Source organism: Mizuhopecten yessoensis, unplaced genomic scaffold (assembly GCF_002113885.1).
Source record: "Mizuhopecten yessoensis strain PY_sf001 unplaced genomic scaffold, ASM211388v2 scaffold10811, whole genome shotgun sequence".
Lineage (NCBI taxonomy): Eukaryota > Metazoa > Mollusca > Bivalvia > Pectinida > Pectinidae > Mizuhopecten > Mizuhopecten yessoensis.
This window is the reverse complement of record NW_018408733.1, coordinates 333056-352129: the sequence shown is the minus strand read 5'-3', so window position 1 is coordinate 352129 and position 19074 is coordinate 333056. Positions and strand designations below refer to the sequence as shown.

The 19074-nt window shown below is 32.5% G+C and overlaps 1 protein-coding gene across 1 annotated transcript in view; it reads right to left on the bottom strand.

Annotated features, from left to right (window-relative positions):
• Positions 1 to 16071: 16071 nt before the first annotated feature.
• The window catches only part of LOC110462602 (thioredoxin-like protein 1), a 20682-nt gene continuing 17679 nt past the window's right edge, over positions 16072 to 19074 (bottom strand). Inside the window, exons 8-9 of the mRNA XM_021516624.1 lie at positions 17832 to 17936; positions 16072 to 16151 (exon numbers count right to left, since the gene is read on the bottom strand). Of these exons, the coding sequence (XP_021372299.1) occupies positions 16122 to 16151; positions 17832 to 17936 (135 nt within the window). The 3' untranslated portion in view covers positions 16072 to 16121. The remainder of the gene's footprint in view (positions 16152 to 17831; positions 17937 to 19074) is intronic.

Genomic DNA, 19074 nt, shown 5'->3' with positions numbered 1-19074 from the left:
CTTGTTTTACACTGAATGAGCTAGGGAAATGCGTTACGTAATATGATGATTTTTTTGTAATTATTATGGCTTTGATAAAAAATCATTCTAAATTTTTGTTATTTTTCTGCACAAGTTATTATCTGCACACTTTTTTATAAGGCAGAGTTATATATATTTGTACTGTATTGAATTTGTTAAAAAAAACGTATATACCAACCAAAGTCACTTGCATTTCAAGTATTTCCTATTTGAATTTGAAATTCTCTTTCTGCCAGTTCAACAGAAATCTTACATGTTTGCAAATACCCTGTTTTCAATATAGAAATATTTGAGAATTCATTCGTATTTTGTAATGTTATAATTTGTTAGCATTGAATCTCCTATATACACTGGATTTTGTCTGCCATTAAATGACACAAAAGTTAAATTGATTAATTCAATGAGGCCGGGGTCTTGATGTCTGCCATCAAAGGATCAAAACTAATTAAAAAATATTTATTTCTAGATATCTATTGCATCTGTCAGATGTATCAAACAAGGTTAAACATTTATCATATTATATAGGTTTTTGAATACAATGTTATTTTGTGAAAAAAAATAATGAAATATTCAATATCATGCTGTAGGTTTGGACCTATAGAAATGTTGTTTTGTTGAACATTATTTAAATGAAATTTTCAGTGTCATGCTGTAGGTGTTTTTTTTCGTTGACAAATTCCATTTTGTAGTTTGTGCTTATATTTCTTCCTAAGCAATAAATTGCCATGCCTATGAAGTGCTATATATATATATATAAATTTGATGTTGTGCATCCCATTGTCAATAGGTCCATTGTGGTTTCCGTTCCTAGAACTTTTATATTAGTATGTGACACTGTTAAAATGTTAAAAGCATTTATTACACAAAGTGTAGATTTCCAGCAAGTTTAAAGTAGTTTTTACTTTCGTAGTAGTATGTCCCCGTTTTATAGAGGTAAACCGTAGATAAGAATGTAAAATGTAAATTTTCAAAATAAGTGAAATATTCCCATAGGATATCACCAGGTATGGCCATATTGCGAAACACTTAAAATTAATGCATTAACATCAAAGAAAAAAAATTACATTTCACATTTCACATTTTTTTTTTAGATAAGTTGGATCTTTTCACATGATTTCTTTTACTGCAAATCCTTCAACAGTTTTTAGTTGAAATTTTCAGCCAAACAGATTTGTTATTGTTATTGGGGTTTTTTTTGCTGTGTTACATATTTCCCTTTCTTCATGAATGAAATACCATGCAGCATTTCCTAAGTTTCTTTAGAAAACCCAGCACAGAGTTATACTAATTTATTTTTTTTCATTCCGTCATGAAGGGAAATTTTCATCATCTTTAGTGTATTTTGCATAAAAAAAGTAGTAATGTCATCTACTTAAGGTTTTTATAATGTTGGTTTTTCTACAAGTTCAGTCCACTTTCCAAGCAATATCTTTCATAACGTAAATCAATTTCGGGGCCCAGAAAACCTGATCAGCTTATCAAATTGTAACGCTTATTTTCAAAATAAAATTTCGCGGAAATATTTGAAATTTTTACAAATATTTTTGCATTATCTGTATCCGGGCCATTTTTTTTATCCATATTGATATATTACGAGTATTTATATTCAATATTTTTGAACATCTGTATATGATGAAAGTCTTGCGTTAAGTTTTCATTAAGCTAACCAGGCTTTAAGAAGCTGGGCTCCGGTGTTTCCATGAATGAGTTTTACGCCTTCAATTGCTGTTTGAAATAAATACAAATTAAAACGCAATAAGAATATAATTTCCTATCATATACTCATGCAATATTGATTTAAATTATGTGTCTGCCTTTTTTGGGGGAAACAATCACCATTGAATTGTTATTATTTTTGGGAATTTTTAAATATGGAAAAAATTTGTTGTGAGGGGGGGTTCTTGATCGTCTGGATTCTATTGTGAAAAGTGTTTGTTTAAGTGTTACTTAACTAAGCAATATCGATCAAACTTGACAGTCTCTCATCTCTTCTTTTATGATTCCTGTTCTATAGATATGTGACCATGCTTTTTGAAGAATGTCTCATACGTATACTTTGGTGCCATGTTTGTAATCTTCACACGCTTTTTAGGCTTTTTACATTACTTGTTGTTATATATACATTTTTTATTTTTGTTAGAAGGTGCTTTTATTGTTAATATTTTATTAGATCGGTCCATCTGTTTATTACGTACATTTTCATCTGGGAAAAAAAGTAAGGCTAGAGGTTGAGAAACTTGACATCTTAAACTTGCAAAACATATATAGATATAGATATATATATATAATCTTACGCATTTTATACATTGAATAAATATAAAACAAAGAATTTCAATTGAGCAAAAAGGCGGTGTAATTTAGATTACGAAATAGCCTATTGCTATATTTTGTTTTATAATATTCATCCAAAATATGTTACTGAAAAGAACCTTTTAGCTTGCACTTCATGTGACTATTGTTATCGATTTGTGCCATGATTGTCATTGGTGAGCTCTTCTTGATGGACCATATTGGTACATTTGAACCGGAACAGATTTTTTTTTCATGTAGTTGAAAGCATTTCTAATGTTTGATCAATTAGTTAAAATTGATACGATTACTTTTAAAATGAAAATTAGATTTAAAATTTTAAAATTAGATTTAAAATTTTAAAATTAGATTTAGAATTTTAAAATTAATTAAATTCTAATTTTAATTAATTAATTAATAAAGTTTTCATGCATTTAGATATGCAGAACAGGTATCTGTGCTATTAAAGGTAGTTAGCTGGGACCATATTTGTTAAGTAAACGTATTGTTGTATTTTTGTATATATAGCAGTACACCCAATGAAAAGTGCTATACATGTAGTGGTAAGGCAGGCTTTCAGTAAATCTTGAACAATATGAAGTATAATGCATGTCATACGTTCCGGGATGATTTTGTTATGTTTATACACTTTATTTTATTCCAAATATTGCGCTTGATTGATTAGCATCTATTGTCAATAATGTCACAAGGATTTTAAGGAACGTAGTGTCTCGTTAACGGGCATAATATAGATTATTTTTCTTGATCTCTCAATTACCGAATGATTTCTACTTTCGTGTTACAATGGGGTCTGTACTGTTAAATATCAAACTAGTCGGTATAGGTATAGGTATAGGTATCAAAATTAAATGTTTAAAAACAGATTATATTCACGTCATTATCGCGTTATAAGTTAAGTTAAAAAACAAAGTTCAGCTTTTCCGAAACATTTTACAACATAAAACTCTAAAATAAAATTACAAGGTCAAAGTTTATATAAATCAAGAAAAACCAAGATTTTAGTTTTTCCTCCGACTTTTATTACTCGGATTCAAATTTCTTGACGGAAAATCCTTCAACAATGGTTTTTATGACTGTGACCAAAATATCTTGAGAATTGTGGAACAGTACATTTCAATTCCCCCTTTTTTGTAAATCCTGTTTGTTATTTGGGTTTCTACTAGTTCTAGCTGGTTGGTAACTGGTCTGTTGTTTCATCTATTGAAATATAATTTGTATAAATTCTCTCTGTTCAAGCACTTGTTTCGTTCTCCACACTCGATTCCATATAACGGTTGTTGCTTTAAAGAAATTTATACGAAAAAGCATTATATATATATATTTGCATTATATTTGTTGATAAAATCATCATGATCTGGGTTGTTCTCGCGCTGATGTGGACAAATAACATTGCTTTGATGACCTGAGGTTGTTAAATTTGTTAGGTTTCTTCACTGCAGTTGTTCACGTGCGTCAATTGACCTCATTACGAAAGTTATGATAATAGCTTCCTATAAAACAGATTGTACTGTTAATATCATGTTAGATTACACAAAACCAAAAATTAACTGCAGGTGATAGTTAATCCTTTCACCACTGTAGACCATAATGGACTCATCCAGATCAATGTATGGTAGAGTCTACTAAAGTTACCTAGGGGTGAAAGGGTTAACAGCTGATAAACAAAGGTATATATGTATAAAATAAACTCTTTTTTTTCCAGATATGTTAAAAGCACCACATTGCTAGCTGATAATATTTTAGTACTTGTTTATATTTGCTGCTGTTTATTGGTCAATATCGGCTGTTTATGCAATATACTATTAGATTAACCCTTTCCCCCCTATGTAACTTTAGTAGACTCTACCATGCATTGATCTGGATGGGTCCACTTTGGTCTACAGTGGTGAAAGGGTTAAATTCGTATAAATATTGGTAGTTTATGCAATAGAACCACTTTACTTGGGACTCTTGATAGGATTGTCTAGACTATTATATAGATTAACCCTTTCACCCCTATGTAACTTTAGTAGACTCGACCAGTTTGGTCTTAGTGGTGAAAGGGTTAAATCTGTAAAAAAAAAAAAAAAAAAAGCAAGCGATATTTTGGCATTTTAAATTAATCAGTAATGTGTCGAAATTTGGGACTTCTACATTGTAATTGGGAATTAGCTGTCTAGATCATATGTTAACTCATTCACCCCTGACATTTCATAATGAACTATTCCACTCTTTGAATTGGAAGAGTTCAAATTTGTCTTTAGGGGTGAATGGGTTAAGCCCTTGTTGTACTGCCACAATTTGTTCAGTTATATCTTGAAGGATGGTCAACAATGTATGAATTATTCTTCCCTTACCAAATTAAAACTATCATGAAAATACTTCACAAATGTTTTTCGGTATATAAACAGGAAATAATATTGGGTTTGAAATTTTTTAAGTTCCTGTTTTCCGGCAATGGATTTTAGTTATTATAATATTAATTTTTTAACCAGGCTTATAAAACGTGCAGACTAACGAGGTCACATCAACTTTGAAAAAAAATGATTATGAATTATTGAGTATTTCGATCTTCTCTTTGACTTAGCAATTATTAATTGGTTTATAACCAAATACTGATATAAATTTCCGTCCGTTAAACATAATCCAATATTTTTTTACAATTTTTTTTGGAAAAAAATTGGAAGATTCAAATATTTTAAACCATATGGAATTTCTTTAATTTTGAGAAGTGCTAATGTTGAGGTAGAGTATATTTTCCCTGTTACCGCACAGGACCATTTTCATGACATAGATTTAACTGATAAACAGCAGCATAGTAGTCGATATGTTTACTATCCATTCCACCTGTCCTGTGGACTTGCCTTATGGTGATAATTCTAAAATCTAATAGAAACAAGCACTGCTTATGTTACTAGTCGCTCGGAGAGTTATTCCAAGAAAGCCCCCGTCACTTTCACAATGGATAATTTTTTGTTATGCTTTGTATTCAATTTTTTACCCTCAATTTACAACTTGACGAAGCATTACTATCTTTTTAACCTACCTTGTTAGTAATACAGGTTGAAGATACTGGAATTTCTTGACAGGTGGAAGGTGTAATAGAGGGAAATATTCGTGAAATTTCGGTAAATAGCCGTGAGTGACAGGCGAAGGCAAGTCCAGTAGACAAGTGTTATAGACAGTGATATGTCATAGGGGCCAGTTTGCATGACTAGTTGTATTGTTATATTCCATACTTATAGTGTTATCGTTACAATTATATTCAGCTTTAAATCTTTCAATCCACAAATTACAAAAAGTATTTCTGATCCAACTCGAGTCATTGTATCAGTGGGGAAATGTTGGGGTTTAAATTTCAATAATAGTTATTTTTATATTCTGTTTTATATAAAGCTGATTTTTTAAGATTATTTGACAAATACGTTTTTGGTATCTCAACAATAAACATTTTATTATTGTGTATTATTATTTTCTGTGCGATACCTAATCGACACCCTGACTTTCTATTGGTGACAGGGCCGCGTGGTTAAGGCATCTGACTGTCTATGATCACTAGCCCTCCACCAATGGGTTGTCGGTTTGATTTTCTCCGAATGTTCCATCTTTCCTCTGCCACCAAAACTTGGCTTGTCCTTAAATGAGCATAGCTGTACAAATCTTGAAAAAGGCTTCTTGAACAGTTAAAATTGTTTCTGACCAGATATTCTGTACTATTGAATAAAAAGAATCTGTTTCAAAGCCAGTGGCAATGAAATATTATATATGTTTCGATTAGCAATTACTTTTAATATCAGGGTTTTTTAAGCAGCCCTCCATTTAATTAACCCTTTCACCACTGTACACCATAATGGACTCATCCAGATCAATGCATTGGAGAGTTTGCTAAAGTTACATAGGGGTGAAAGGGTCACTATTTGTGGTTTTGTGTGCTTATTAGGTGGACATTCCCCGAAATATTTTTGTCTGTAACATTAGATGCACAAACAATGTAAATTGTATCCAATACTGTTTAAGTCAAGGTATCTGCTTCATATAATGTATATAAAGAGTATTAACATAAAAGAAAAAATATTTGTTCAAAAATTTTACAAGATGCCAAACATATACATATACATTAGTTTGAATCCCTGCTGTAATTTTTCCACCAACATCACCGGAAGCACAATCTGTGTCACTTTGGTTGAACGCAGGAAAACTCTTTAGTACTTTTGATTTGCGTAAAAATCAAAAGTAAAATTTATGTTATAATATTCTGTGTTTTGATCACAGACTTGCATTTCTTGCCAAACCCCCTCAGACGCATCCCTTACAATGATTTTTTGAAGTTTTCGAATTCCATGATAGTTTTAATTGTCATATTGACATGATCATATTTGGTATACTTGTTTTAATTTAAATATTTCACAATTTTAATTATTTGGTATTTTCCCACCGTCAAATCTTTTTTTAAAGTACCATCCTTATTCAGATTTCACCACTCCAAATAAATATGATAGGTCAGTATGTTAAAAGTTTAAATTATAACCAAATTTTCAGTAACAATTTGAAAATGACGATACATTTATATTACAGACAAATTATACCTAAGATATGATGATTAAGCATTAGGTTTGACTATTTACTGTTATACATACTTAATATACATACTTACCAAAAACAAAATATGGCTCAACAACGTTTTAAAGTTAGCAGGAAAGCAGTAGGATAGGTCGGAGAAACCTTAACCCTTTCACCGCTGTAGACCATAATGGACTCATCCAGATCAATGCATGGAAGAGTTTACTAAAGTTACTTAGGGGTGAAAGGGTTAATAAACCCTTTCACCACTGTAGACCATAATGAACTCGTCCAGGTCAATACATGGTAGAGTCTACTAAAGTTACATAGGGGTGAAAGGGTTAAACATGCATGTCTTAATGCTTAACATGGGCATGGGAATCTGTAAAGTTATGATATTGTAAAAAGAAATTACACAAGGCTTATCTGGGATCCAGTGTTTTGAAAAATTTGGAGCGATAAAACAAGTTACTGATCTGACACAGGTTTCAAACGTGTTTAGGGAAAAGTTCCAAAATGAAAGAACTTATTACAGTAGGATTGGTTGTGGTGCTCAAGGTTGCTGAAGCCCACTCTCTAATCTTCGAAATCCTATTATTCTGCCACCACTGATGAAGATCTGTTGGTTAGATCATGAGATGGTTGACGCTTTTTTGTTATTTGTTGGGCTGAGGGGTTTAAAGTAAGTATCGCTACAGGGTAGACATATTGTGGTTATTTTTGCCAGTAGGACCAAGTATGGATCAATGTATGTAAGCAAGATTTAAATGGTTATCCAGACTGAATTCATTCGGATCATTCATTGCTTCTGTTGTGATTGTATATTATTATGATTTTTCAAGTTTCCGACTCTGATATGAGAGTGCGCCGTCAAGCATATTACTTCTAGATTCTCTACAGCCGAACGAAAAGTTCTACAATTAAGTAACACACGAGTTTGAAATTTCGAAAAAGGGTTTAAAGCCATAATTTTCCCTTTTTGCCCAGTTCCCTCTAGATTTTTTAATAAAAAATCCCAATTATTGAAGTTCATTATTTCAAAACTTTAGTTAAAACTTTATCATTGTACTTAATTTCTGGTGTTAGTTCTGGGGTTTTTTTTCAAATCAATCTAAATTTTATGTTAAGTATGAAATATAACTATTTTGGTTATAAAATGTGATTTTGTTTTGTACAAGTTAAACTCAGTATTAACAATGTGCGATTAGCTTTAACGAGCCATTTAAGATATAGCCAAAGAAAAATATTATACATATCTTAAAGAAAACTGACATACTGTCGGATATAAATAATCTGCTGACATTTCCTCCTGTTTCCATCGTATGCAGATTGTTTGTCGTGATGTTAGCTAGTTTAATCACATATTGACTTGTTACACGATGGTTCGTTTATTTTTATTTCTAAACTGTGTAAGATATTCTTTGAAGTCTCGTATAGGTGATATTTAGAGATTTAGCCATGCATGAATGTCAATGTCGTCAAATTTTGAATTTTTGTCCTCACTATTACATAATATTAATTAGAACATGTTATCCGTGTATGTCAACCTTCTTGATACATGTATGACGAATACAAAGTTTTTTTGCTGTCAGTTTACCTAAGGCTAAAATGAAATCTACATTTTATTGTCAGAAACATTTGTATCAAATTTTAAGAAATATTGTCTTACAAAATATGCTTACATATTTACATTTACTATTATTGGGGCGCTATAATACATGTACTGTTCGGTATAATGGAGGTGAATCTGGCACTTTTTTATTTTAGATACTACAGTGTTACTTCAGGAATAAAATAAACCGAATTGAAATAAGCACAGCTATCCAGTTACAGCCCCTGTAGTGTGGCTCCGATTTCCTGGGAAAATGAAATTTGGCCTTACATATACAAATAATATAATTTATTTGTGTTCAGGTCTCCGATAACCTTTATTCCGTCTTTTCGTATTGCAGAGTTATCTGCTCTTGTGAGCAGGTATTGACTGTTACGCCATTTGTTTGTGAGAGTAACGTCATCAATTTTTGAGAAAACGACGTAATTTTCACACACAAACCAACGACGTAACAATCAATCCCTGCTCACAAGAGAAGATAACTCTGCAATACGCAAAGACGGAATATATATATTTACCAATCTTATATGTTTTCTTAAAATTGATATGAAGAAAAATGTATGCTTACAGCATATGAATTCAGAATTTATGGTTAGAGTATATTTAAGAGTAAGTACAAAACATTAATTTTCAAAAGACTGAGGTCTCTCTCCCTTAAAGAAATTGAGTTAGATAATTTTGTTTCATGAATCTAATCGATATAATTCACTTTTTTATAGTCAATTGGTCATTGACTTTTTTCAGAATTATTCTATTATACCCATAGAAAATGTGTACAATGGAACCTCCGATTCCTTCCTGTCTAAACTTGTGAGCATCAATGAATTAGCAATATCCAAAATACCAATCTGTGCTACTTTTTTTGAAAGGAGATATATTCTTAAGTGATCAGTGCCCACTTGTATAAAACATCTCAAAGTTTAGGAAAATCTCAAGCAATGTATTGTCTATGGGAAATCTTAGACTTGAGGAAATCTCAAGAGTTGAGATGTTTTTATACAAGTAGGCCCTGTTCTGATCAAGCAGTCTAGAAAAACTGAATTTGTCTCAAGTCATATTTTTTGGGAACCAAAATGTCCAAACTTTTAAGGTTCCATTAAAGAGATATTAACCCTTTCACCACTGTAGACCGTAATGAACTCATCCACATGAATGCATGGTCAAGTCTATTCAAGGGGTGAAAGGGTTAAGAAGGTTTTATACCATTGAAGCATTGTCATACTGCTAGATTGTTATATCACAAATGAAATATTTTAGATATTATATAAATGCCTAAAGTATCCTGTCACACCTGATGATAGCATTAGAGTAATCCACATCAATAGATATCCTAGCCTATTGCTTAATTTAGGGGTGGTTGATAAGTTTAACCTCAATCACATTTAAAGATACATATATATATATATATATAACATCTACAAATTCATTTTTGTATACATTTTATTGAATCATATCACAAAAATGTTTGATATTCATAATCATCTTTAGTCCAAATGAAACTGCTGGTAAGGTTTGAATGACATAAGTCTGTTTCATTAACTGCTAAAAGTTGACACAGATTTTGATCATGTATTTGTTTGTTTCCTTGCGGTTGATGTCTTTTGCATAAATCAAAACGGTGTTTAAACTTGGCATATGTATACACTACAGTTGTATGTGTTGGTATCCGTATAAGATGGGGGATAATTTCGTTGCCATAACCTACTCAATATTTACGATAAAGAAGTAGAAGAAGAATTGAAAGGCGATTCTGTGGAAATTGCCATTCTGGCGTACTAAATTTTCCGAGTATTATAAATACTTGTTGCAGAATGTTTTTTTGGTAGATGTCAATTTTACAGTAAACAATTTTCAATACGGACTGACACATATACATAATTATTTTTTCCAATTAACTTGAGGTTTGATTTATGCAAATCAACTTATAAATGATGTATAATGATCAACGTTGTGCAGTAGTTTGACATGAGGCAAGAGGTATATTTGCTTTTGTGTATTTCTTACGTTGGAACGCACACGAAGCTCACCTTACATTTGTTGAAATGCTTGCCATGTGAAGGGACACATTTTCTCTGCATCAAGTGAATGTATTGATGAATCCTCATGTTTCAAGGAAATGCTTTGGATTAATGTTAACCCTTTCACCCCTACGTAACTTTAGTAAACTCTTCCATGCATTGATCTGGATGAGTCCATTATGGTCTACAGTGGTGAAAGAGTTTATTAACCCTTTCGCCCCTAAGTAACTTTAGTAAACTCTTCCATGCATTGATCTGGATGAGTCCATTATGGTCTACAGTGGTGAAAGGGTTTATTAACCCTTTCGCCCCTATGTAACTTTAGGAAACTCTTCCATGCATTGATCTGGATGAGTCCATTATGGTCTATAGCGGTGAAAGGGTTTATTAAATGGCTAAATGGTTGTGAAACCTGTGACTACATGTAGATCAAGAACATTTGAATTGAAGATACAAACAATAGGTTTGCTAGTGTTATCAAGATCGTTTTGAATACCTTTAATTATTCCCTACTACAACAAACAAACATACGATTTAGGTTTAAAGGACACTTTGTTAGCTAGGGCTTGTAACGGCATATTACGGATGCTCCTGAATTTGTGTCTTTTCCAGGTGAACACGACGATATCACCTCATTTTTCCTGACATTGTTATTTTAAGATACAAAAACTAAATGGCAGAATGATTATATTATTAGAACTATATATGTCTGTATCATGTTGGATATCAATACATATATAAATATATATATATACATAGTTTTACTAGCTTGCTGTTCTGTGTAAATGTCATACCCATAGTGTAGCGAGAATGAGTCTCAACATCACACCAACTTACACAGTAAGAAAAAAAACAAATCTCCCATAAAAATTAATATGGAATCAGAAAAATGTATTCCAAAATTACTCAATAGTCATCTTCTTGAACTTGCTTCCTGCATTGTTGTTTCACTTGAATATCTCAATATGACTAAGATTAGGATCAATTGCATTAGATTTTTCAAATAAAGCATTGCTTATTTTATCAAAATTTTCGACAGCAATATTTAAATGCTTAAACTATAAAAATGACATATTTTCTTGTTTTTCTCCATACGTTCTTGCACTTTCTAATGTTAAAATTCCTCCAGGACCCTTTTAGAAATGTCATTTGTCATTTGTTTAAAAAATAAAAGGGTATCTTGTTAAAAATTAAAAATAATACCTATTTGAACCTAATGATTCCCTAGCTTGACATCGTGGATATTATTTTTTACGGGACTGATGGTAGTTTTTTCGACTGTGTGATTCACTGTGAACTATGTATTGATCGTTGTTGTGGGGAACTGTTGTGTATGTATGAGGTGCTAATGTATACCTAGATTGTCCGTGGGACAAAACAAGCTTTAAAGTTATTATAGACAAAGTACCGACAGGTGCAAGTTAAGAGAAATAAATAGAGGAGTAAATCTTGTGTTTTATTATTATTTCAAGCTTACCTGTGTTTTATTATTATTTTAGCTTAACTCTCTAGAAAAGGCAGTCGACATCAGATGTTGTCCGTTCGTATCTCTCTCGAGTCTTTTAAAAAATTGTTAGTTTCATAAATGTCCATGGAAATGTAATATTCAGTTATTTAGAATGCATATTGCAAGAAATGGTTATCGAACCTGTTTTAAAATGAATCGTCTATAAATAGTAATGTAGATCTTCAAACCTGAAACACAAACTAAATTTCGGTATTCTCATATTTGACCTTTATATAACAAGTTTTATCACAATCTTATAACAAATTGCTGGAGTGACGTTATCGCATTCGTTGATAAATTTGCATATATATATATATAATTATAGAATAAAAACATAAAAAAAATCAGATCGTCCGCTATATAGTTATATATAATAATGGATTACCTTGGCCTTCACCGTGGAAACCTGAAACAGATTCATCCAAGGTATAATAGTATTTTTAGCTCACCTGGCACGAAGTGCAAAGTGAGCTTATGCCGTGGCGCAGCATCCGTCATCCGGCCGGCATCCGGCGTCAATATTTTAAACGACTGCTTCTTAATAACTGAAAGGCCTAGGGTGTCGATATTTGGCCAGAAGCAAACTGTGATGAAGGGCTACAAAGTTACTTAAAATTAATGACCTTCACTCACTTTCAAGGTCACAGGGGTCAAATATGTTAAAAACTTTAAACATCTTCTTCTCAAAAACCACACTTGCCCAGGGAGATGATATTTGGCAAGTAGCATGCTTGGGTGAAGGGCTACCAAGTTTGTTCAAATGAATGACCTTCAATTATATTCAAGGTCACAGGGGTCAATTATCATAAAAAACCTTTAAACAACTTCTTCTGAATAACCAAAATGCCCAGGGTGATGATATTTGGCCAGTAGCATGCTGACATGAATCGATCATTGCAATATGAGAAAGATCTGGTTAGTTCTTCTTTAAATCCATTTTAAAATATAACATGCACAACGAGGGATCCATGGGAACCTACATTTAAAATTTGAGAAAGATCCCTCCCGTACTTCCCGAGAAATAGCTAGCGATAACAAACCAACACTATCAAAATCCAAGATGGCTGCCTGTCAGCCATGTTGTTTATCCGATCAGTCTCAAAAGTTGCCCTGCACAACGAGGGATCAAGGGGAACCTACATTTAAAATTTGAGAAAGATCCCTCCCGTACTTCCCGAGAAATAGCTAGCGATAACAAACCAACCCTATCAAAATCCAAGATGGCTGCCTGTCGGCCATGTTGTTTCTCCGATCAATCTCAAAAGTTGCCCTGCACATCGAAGGACCAAGGGGAACCTACATATAAAATATGAGAAAGAGCTCTGATACTTCCCGAAAAATAGCGATAACAAACTTTCACTGTCAAAATCCAAGATGGCTGCTTGTCGGCCATGTTGTTTATCTGATCAGTCTCAAAAGTTGCACTGCACAGCTAAGGACCAAGGGGAACCTACATATAAAATTTGAGAAAGATCCCTCCAGTACTTCTTGAGAAATACTGATAACAAGAATTGTTTAAGGACAGACGGCGAACGACGGACCACGGACGCAGGGTGATTTGAATAGCGCACCATCAGATGATGGTGGGCTAAAAAGTCTTTCCTTGGTTCTATCATCAAAAAATATGTATTTCCTGGATTCTATCCACAGATACTTTGTGTTTCCTACTGTATCCACAAAAAAATGTATTTTCTTGACTTTTTCCACAAAAAATATATATCGTTGACTCTAACCAATTTTTTTTGTATTTCCTTGACTGTATCCACAGAAAATTATATTTCCTTGACTCTAACCACAAAATATTTTTTTATTTCTTTGACTCGAGTAACATAATTTTGAGCAGGACTCCTCAGTAATATTGTTACTCATCCTTTTATTTTAATTGACCTGCCTCCATGAGAACTACAAATACCATTAGGTATTCACCCATGATACTGACAAAATACATTGTTTCATATTTTACTAAATAGTGGGTTAGATATTTTTATATTTGACTTAATATTGGGTTTCATATTTTCGAACTTGTCAAATATTGGATTTCATATTTGACTAAATATTGGGTTTTATTTTCGAACTCGTCAAATATTCAGTTTCATATTTTACCAAATATCGGGTTTCATATTTTCGTACTCGACAAAATACTTCAGTTTCTGTTTGACTAAATTCCTAGTTGCTTGTTTATATTAGAACCAAAATCTGGGTTTCATATTTTACAAAACAATGGGTATTATTTTTTCATATTTGACAAAATATTCAGTTTCGCTTTTGACTAAATATTGACTTTCTTGTTATTGTATTTAGTAAAATATTTGGATTTATAATTTTGTACATGAAAAAAATTTTAGACTTCATATTCATATTCCACTTAATATTTTGTTTCATTTGTTCAAATTTAACTAAATATTGGGTTTCATATTCGACCAAATATTGGGATTCATGCTTTCGTTTTTAACAGAATATTGGGTTTCATATTTTTGTATTTCACAGATTACTGGGTTTCATATTTGACCAAATATTGGGATTCATGTTTTCGTATTTGACAAGCATTAGGTTTCATATTTTTCGTATTTGATTAAATATTGGGTTTCATATACTTTTGTATTCGACTAAATTAAATGTTTTAAATTGTCATATTTGGCGAAAGATTGGATCAAATATTTTCGTATTTGACTAAATCATGTTTTTTTTTTATTTTCATATTTGACAAAATATTCAGTATCAAATTTTTTATTTGAGAAAATATTCTATTTAACATTTTCGTATTCGACTATACAATCAGGAACTAGTTAAACTAGCATCGATACTATTGTCCTCTATTAACCCTTTCACCCCTATGTAACTTTAGACTCTACCATGCATTGATCTGGATGAGTCCATTATGGTCTACAGTGGTGAAAGGGTTAATTATGAATATTAAGCACAATATCAACAGCCTTCATTTCTGAATTTTCTTTAATTACGTAATGGGTCGTTTACCTGTAAAACAGGAAAATATAGGTAGCATATACATGTATAATTAAAACAGATTCCTTTACAAACAGCTATTATTATTTTAACCCTGTTGGTAGCCATCAAATACATTGCTATTTTGCAACTTCTGCATTTTACACATTTTCATACATTCCAAGATTTTATTATATACAAGTACATAGCTATTAAATAAAATATGTTTTAGAACTTTAATTCAAATTTGTCCATTGTTGGGAGAAAAAAAAATTCAATTTATTCACCACATGTTAATAAGACAGGAATCATTTGTTATGTATTTACATGTGGTTTTGCTTTTCTGTTTGCCTTGGTGTTTTTTTTTCAAAATGACTCTAGAACTGTGAATATTAAGTATCACACATTCCATCTTAGCATAAATGTTTGTATCAACAAAATAAAATACCAACAATTCCTACATGTTCAGTGTAAATTTACACAGACTAGGAGTCTCGTGTCTGCGGTATTTCGTTTTCTTAATTGTTGAATTTCACACAAATACATGCAACAGATATAAAGCGGAATATAAACTTTCTCATAAAACATCACAGAATTTTTCCTGTTAGCCTGGACAGGTATTCCGTTTTTTCGTATTGCAGAGTTATCTGCTCTTGTGAACAGGTATTGATTGTTACGTCATTTGTTTGTGAGAGTAACGTCATCAATTTTTGAGAAAGCCACGTAATTTTCTCACACAAACCAATGAAGCTACAATCAATACCTGCTCACAAGAGAAGATAACTCTGCAATACGTAAAGACGGAATAGATTCCATCAAATTAAGAAAATTATCAAAGTGACAATTCAGTTTCCTTTTAAACAAATTTGTCCTTCATAGTCATATATTTCTTCATCCTACAAATACATCCAAATATTTCTGTAGCCAAATTGAGGCATCTGGATCTATAAACCTGTTAATTCAATGCCAGGAAAACCAATCTTTTTTTCATTTTTGACGATCCAAATTGCTGCTGTTTAAATTATATGCAAGCAAAGGAACTTAAAAGATCTGAAGATTTAAGTGAAAAACATTTCAAGAAGCTGGTGCATCTCTGATCAATGTCTCAGAGGGTTTGTTGTTGGTTTTTTCTTCTGTTTATTTATTCTGAGGTTACAGCGCAATCCTGGTGTTAGTGGCTTTCTCCTTTCTTCCCAGCAACCTGAAACATTACACCAACGATAATTATCTATATGTGTCATGTTTCCTATGTAACACATATAGGATCATACATGAGTTTCTATTTCATATGAGATTTATGAAACGAGTCTAAGAATTTTTCAAATTAGCGACCCTCTGGCGAGCTGAAATGAAAAAATTGTTACGAGTTTCATAAATTTCAAATGAAATGAAAATGAGTGTAAGATCCTTTTTATCACATAATCAAGATTTGTGGCATTTATTCGTGTAAAACAACAATTTCCATGCAACCTTGAAATGTAAAAAGCCGCCATTTTGACTCCAGTGCGTAAGTCTGTGACGTCATGCACGCGTCCTAGGCAAGACGTCACAATTGAAACAATTGAAATTTACAATTAATCACAGGGCTGATAGGTCATATTACATGGGTTAATACACAAAAAAATATGACATGAGTATATTCACTGGATAACACAGTACATTATGTGATAAAAGAATATAATAGTAATAATAATAATAATTCGAGGTTCTTATATACTATTTTATCACAACCTAGATTGAATGTCAACTCAAAGCGGTTCACAAAGTATTATCCGTGGTTAAAGGGCCTTTGCAAAAACACAATTTCTTTCTCAACTCCCTGGGGAACATTTAGCCGGTGCTGCTATTTCGGGGTTCACAGCTAGCATTCAACAATTCCAGCACTACCAAACCACGTACTCATTTACAGCTGAGTAGACTGGAACAAAATCAGTGGAGTAAAATATCTTACTCAAAGATACAACACAGTGCCGTGCCGTGACTCAAACCTGCAACCCTTTTGCTTTGGTCACGAGCCCGGTGTCCTACCACTAGACTACCGTGCCTCCTGAATATACACAATAGAACAGGAAATTCTTCACTGGACAATTTCAACACCATGAAAATTTCCACTATGTGAAAATTGTCCCATTTCTTTGTTGAGTAAATTAGCGCAAACAGTAATTTATGGATTATTTTAATAAGGATAAATAAAATATAAAATATATAGATTTCAGAACCGCTGCAAATGCAAACATTTCTTCACTGCCGTAACTTTAAACAGGTCACACTGCAAACATTTGCACATGTAAAAATTTGCTTTTTTACAGTATTTATTTATAGCAGCCGAGTAACGGTAAAATTGACCGGCTTTGAAGTCAGGTGGCCCTCCTCTGTCTTCTTCTAAGGACAGATATCAGCCTAGCAATTGGTCAGGTGTTTTTTACCCGAGACCAAAATACCTAGCCCCGTGCCTTGAATTTTGTTATGACATATTCCAGAGGTGCAATGAGTGCAAATGAGCGTTACCCTGGAGTTTCGAGGATGGTATATATATAAACTTTATTTGTTTGACAACAATTATGAAACAAGTTATTTCAACTTATATTAATCACTCCTGTTGGCCCGTATGTTAGCTTGTGGGGGGTCTTAGTGTGGGAGGAAACCGGAGTTCCCGGAGAAAACCCACGTGGTCGGGCAGGTGACCCCAACCTTTTCACGTCCGATCTGGGAATCGAACCCTGGCCGCCTTGGTGAAAGTCAAGTGCGCTATCCACTGCACCACCCGACCACCCAGGATGGTGCCTGGGTAACGATCATCAGTATTTTATAGAAACCATTGAGTTATCCAAGGCGTGTCCAAGTTTGCATCGTGTAACGTTGTGGTTTCTGTGTTACTTACGCGTTTAAAGTCGGACATGTTTGTAGAAGCTGCCGTGCTGCCTACAAATCCTAGGTAATTTATCTGTGTAGTGTCTGCTCCTCCCAGGTTGTCTTTGACAAATATCTGAAATGGAAGATAAATTAAGCATAAATCTCACCCATAAGGGACACCTGTACTAAGAGACCAGTGGNAAAGCATAGATTTATCATTCAGACATTTTACGAAGCGTAGATTTATCATTCAGACATTTTACGAAGCGTAGATTTATCATTCAGACATTTTACAAAGCATAGATTTATCATTCAGACATTTTACGAAGCGTAGATTTATCATTCAGACATTTTACGAAGCGTAGATTTATCATTCAGACATTTTACAAAGCATAGATTTATCATTCAGACATTTTACGAAGCGTAGATTTATCATTCAGACATTTTACGAAGCGTAGATTTATCATTCAGACATTTTACAAAGCATAGATTTATCATTCAGACATTTTACGAAGCGTAGATTTATCATTCAGACATTTTACGAAGCGTAGATTTATCATTCAGACATTTTACAAAGCATAGATTTATCATTCAGACATTTTACGAAGCGTAGATTTATCATTCAGACATTTTACGAAGCGTAGATTTATCATTCAGACATTTTACAAAGCATAGATTTATCATTCAGACATTTTACGAAGCGTAGATTTATCATTCAGACATTTTACGAAGCGTAGATTTATCATTCAGACATTTTACAAAGCATAGATTTATCATTCAGACATTTTACGAAGCGTAGATTTATCATTCAGACATTTTACGAAGCGTAGATTTATCATTCAGACATTTTACAAAGCATAGATTTATCATTCAGACATTTTACGAAGCGTAGATTTATCATTCAGACATTTTACGAAGCGTAGATTTATCATTCAGACATTTTACAAAGCATAGATTTATCATTCAGACATTTTACGAAGCATAGATTTATCATTCAGACATTTTACGAAGCGTAGATTTATCATTCAGACATTTAACAAAGCATAGATTTATCATTCAGACATTTTATGAAGCGTAGATTTATCATTCAGACATTTTACGAAGCGTAGATTTATCATTCAGACATTTTACAAAGCATAGATTTATCATTCAGACATTTTACGAAGCGTAGATTTATCATTCAGACATTTTACGAAGCGTAGATTTATCATTCAGACATTTTACAAAGCATAGATTTATCATTCAGACATTTTACGAAGCGTAGATTTATC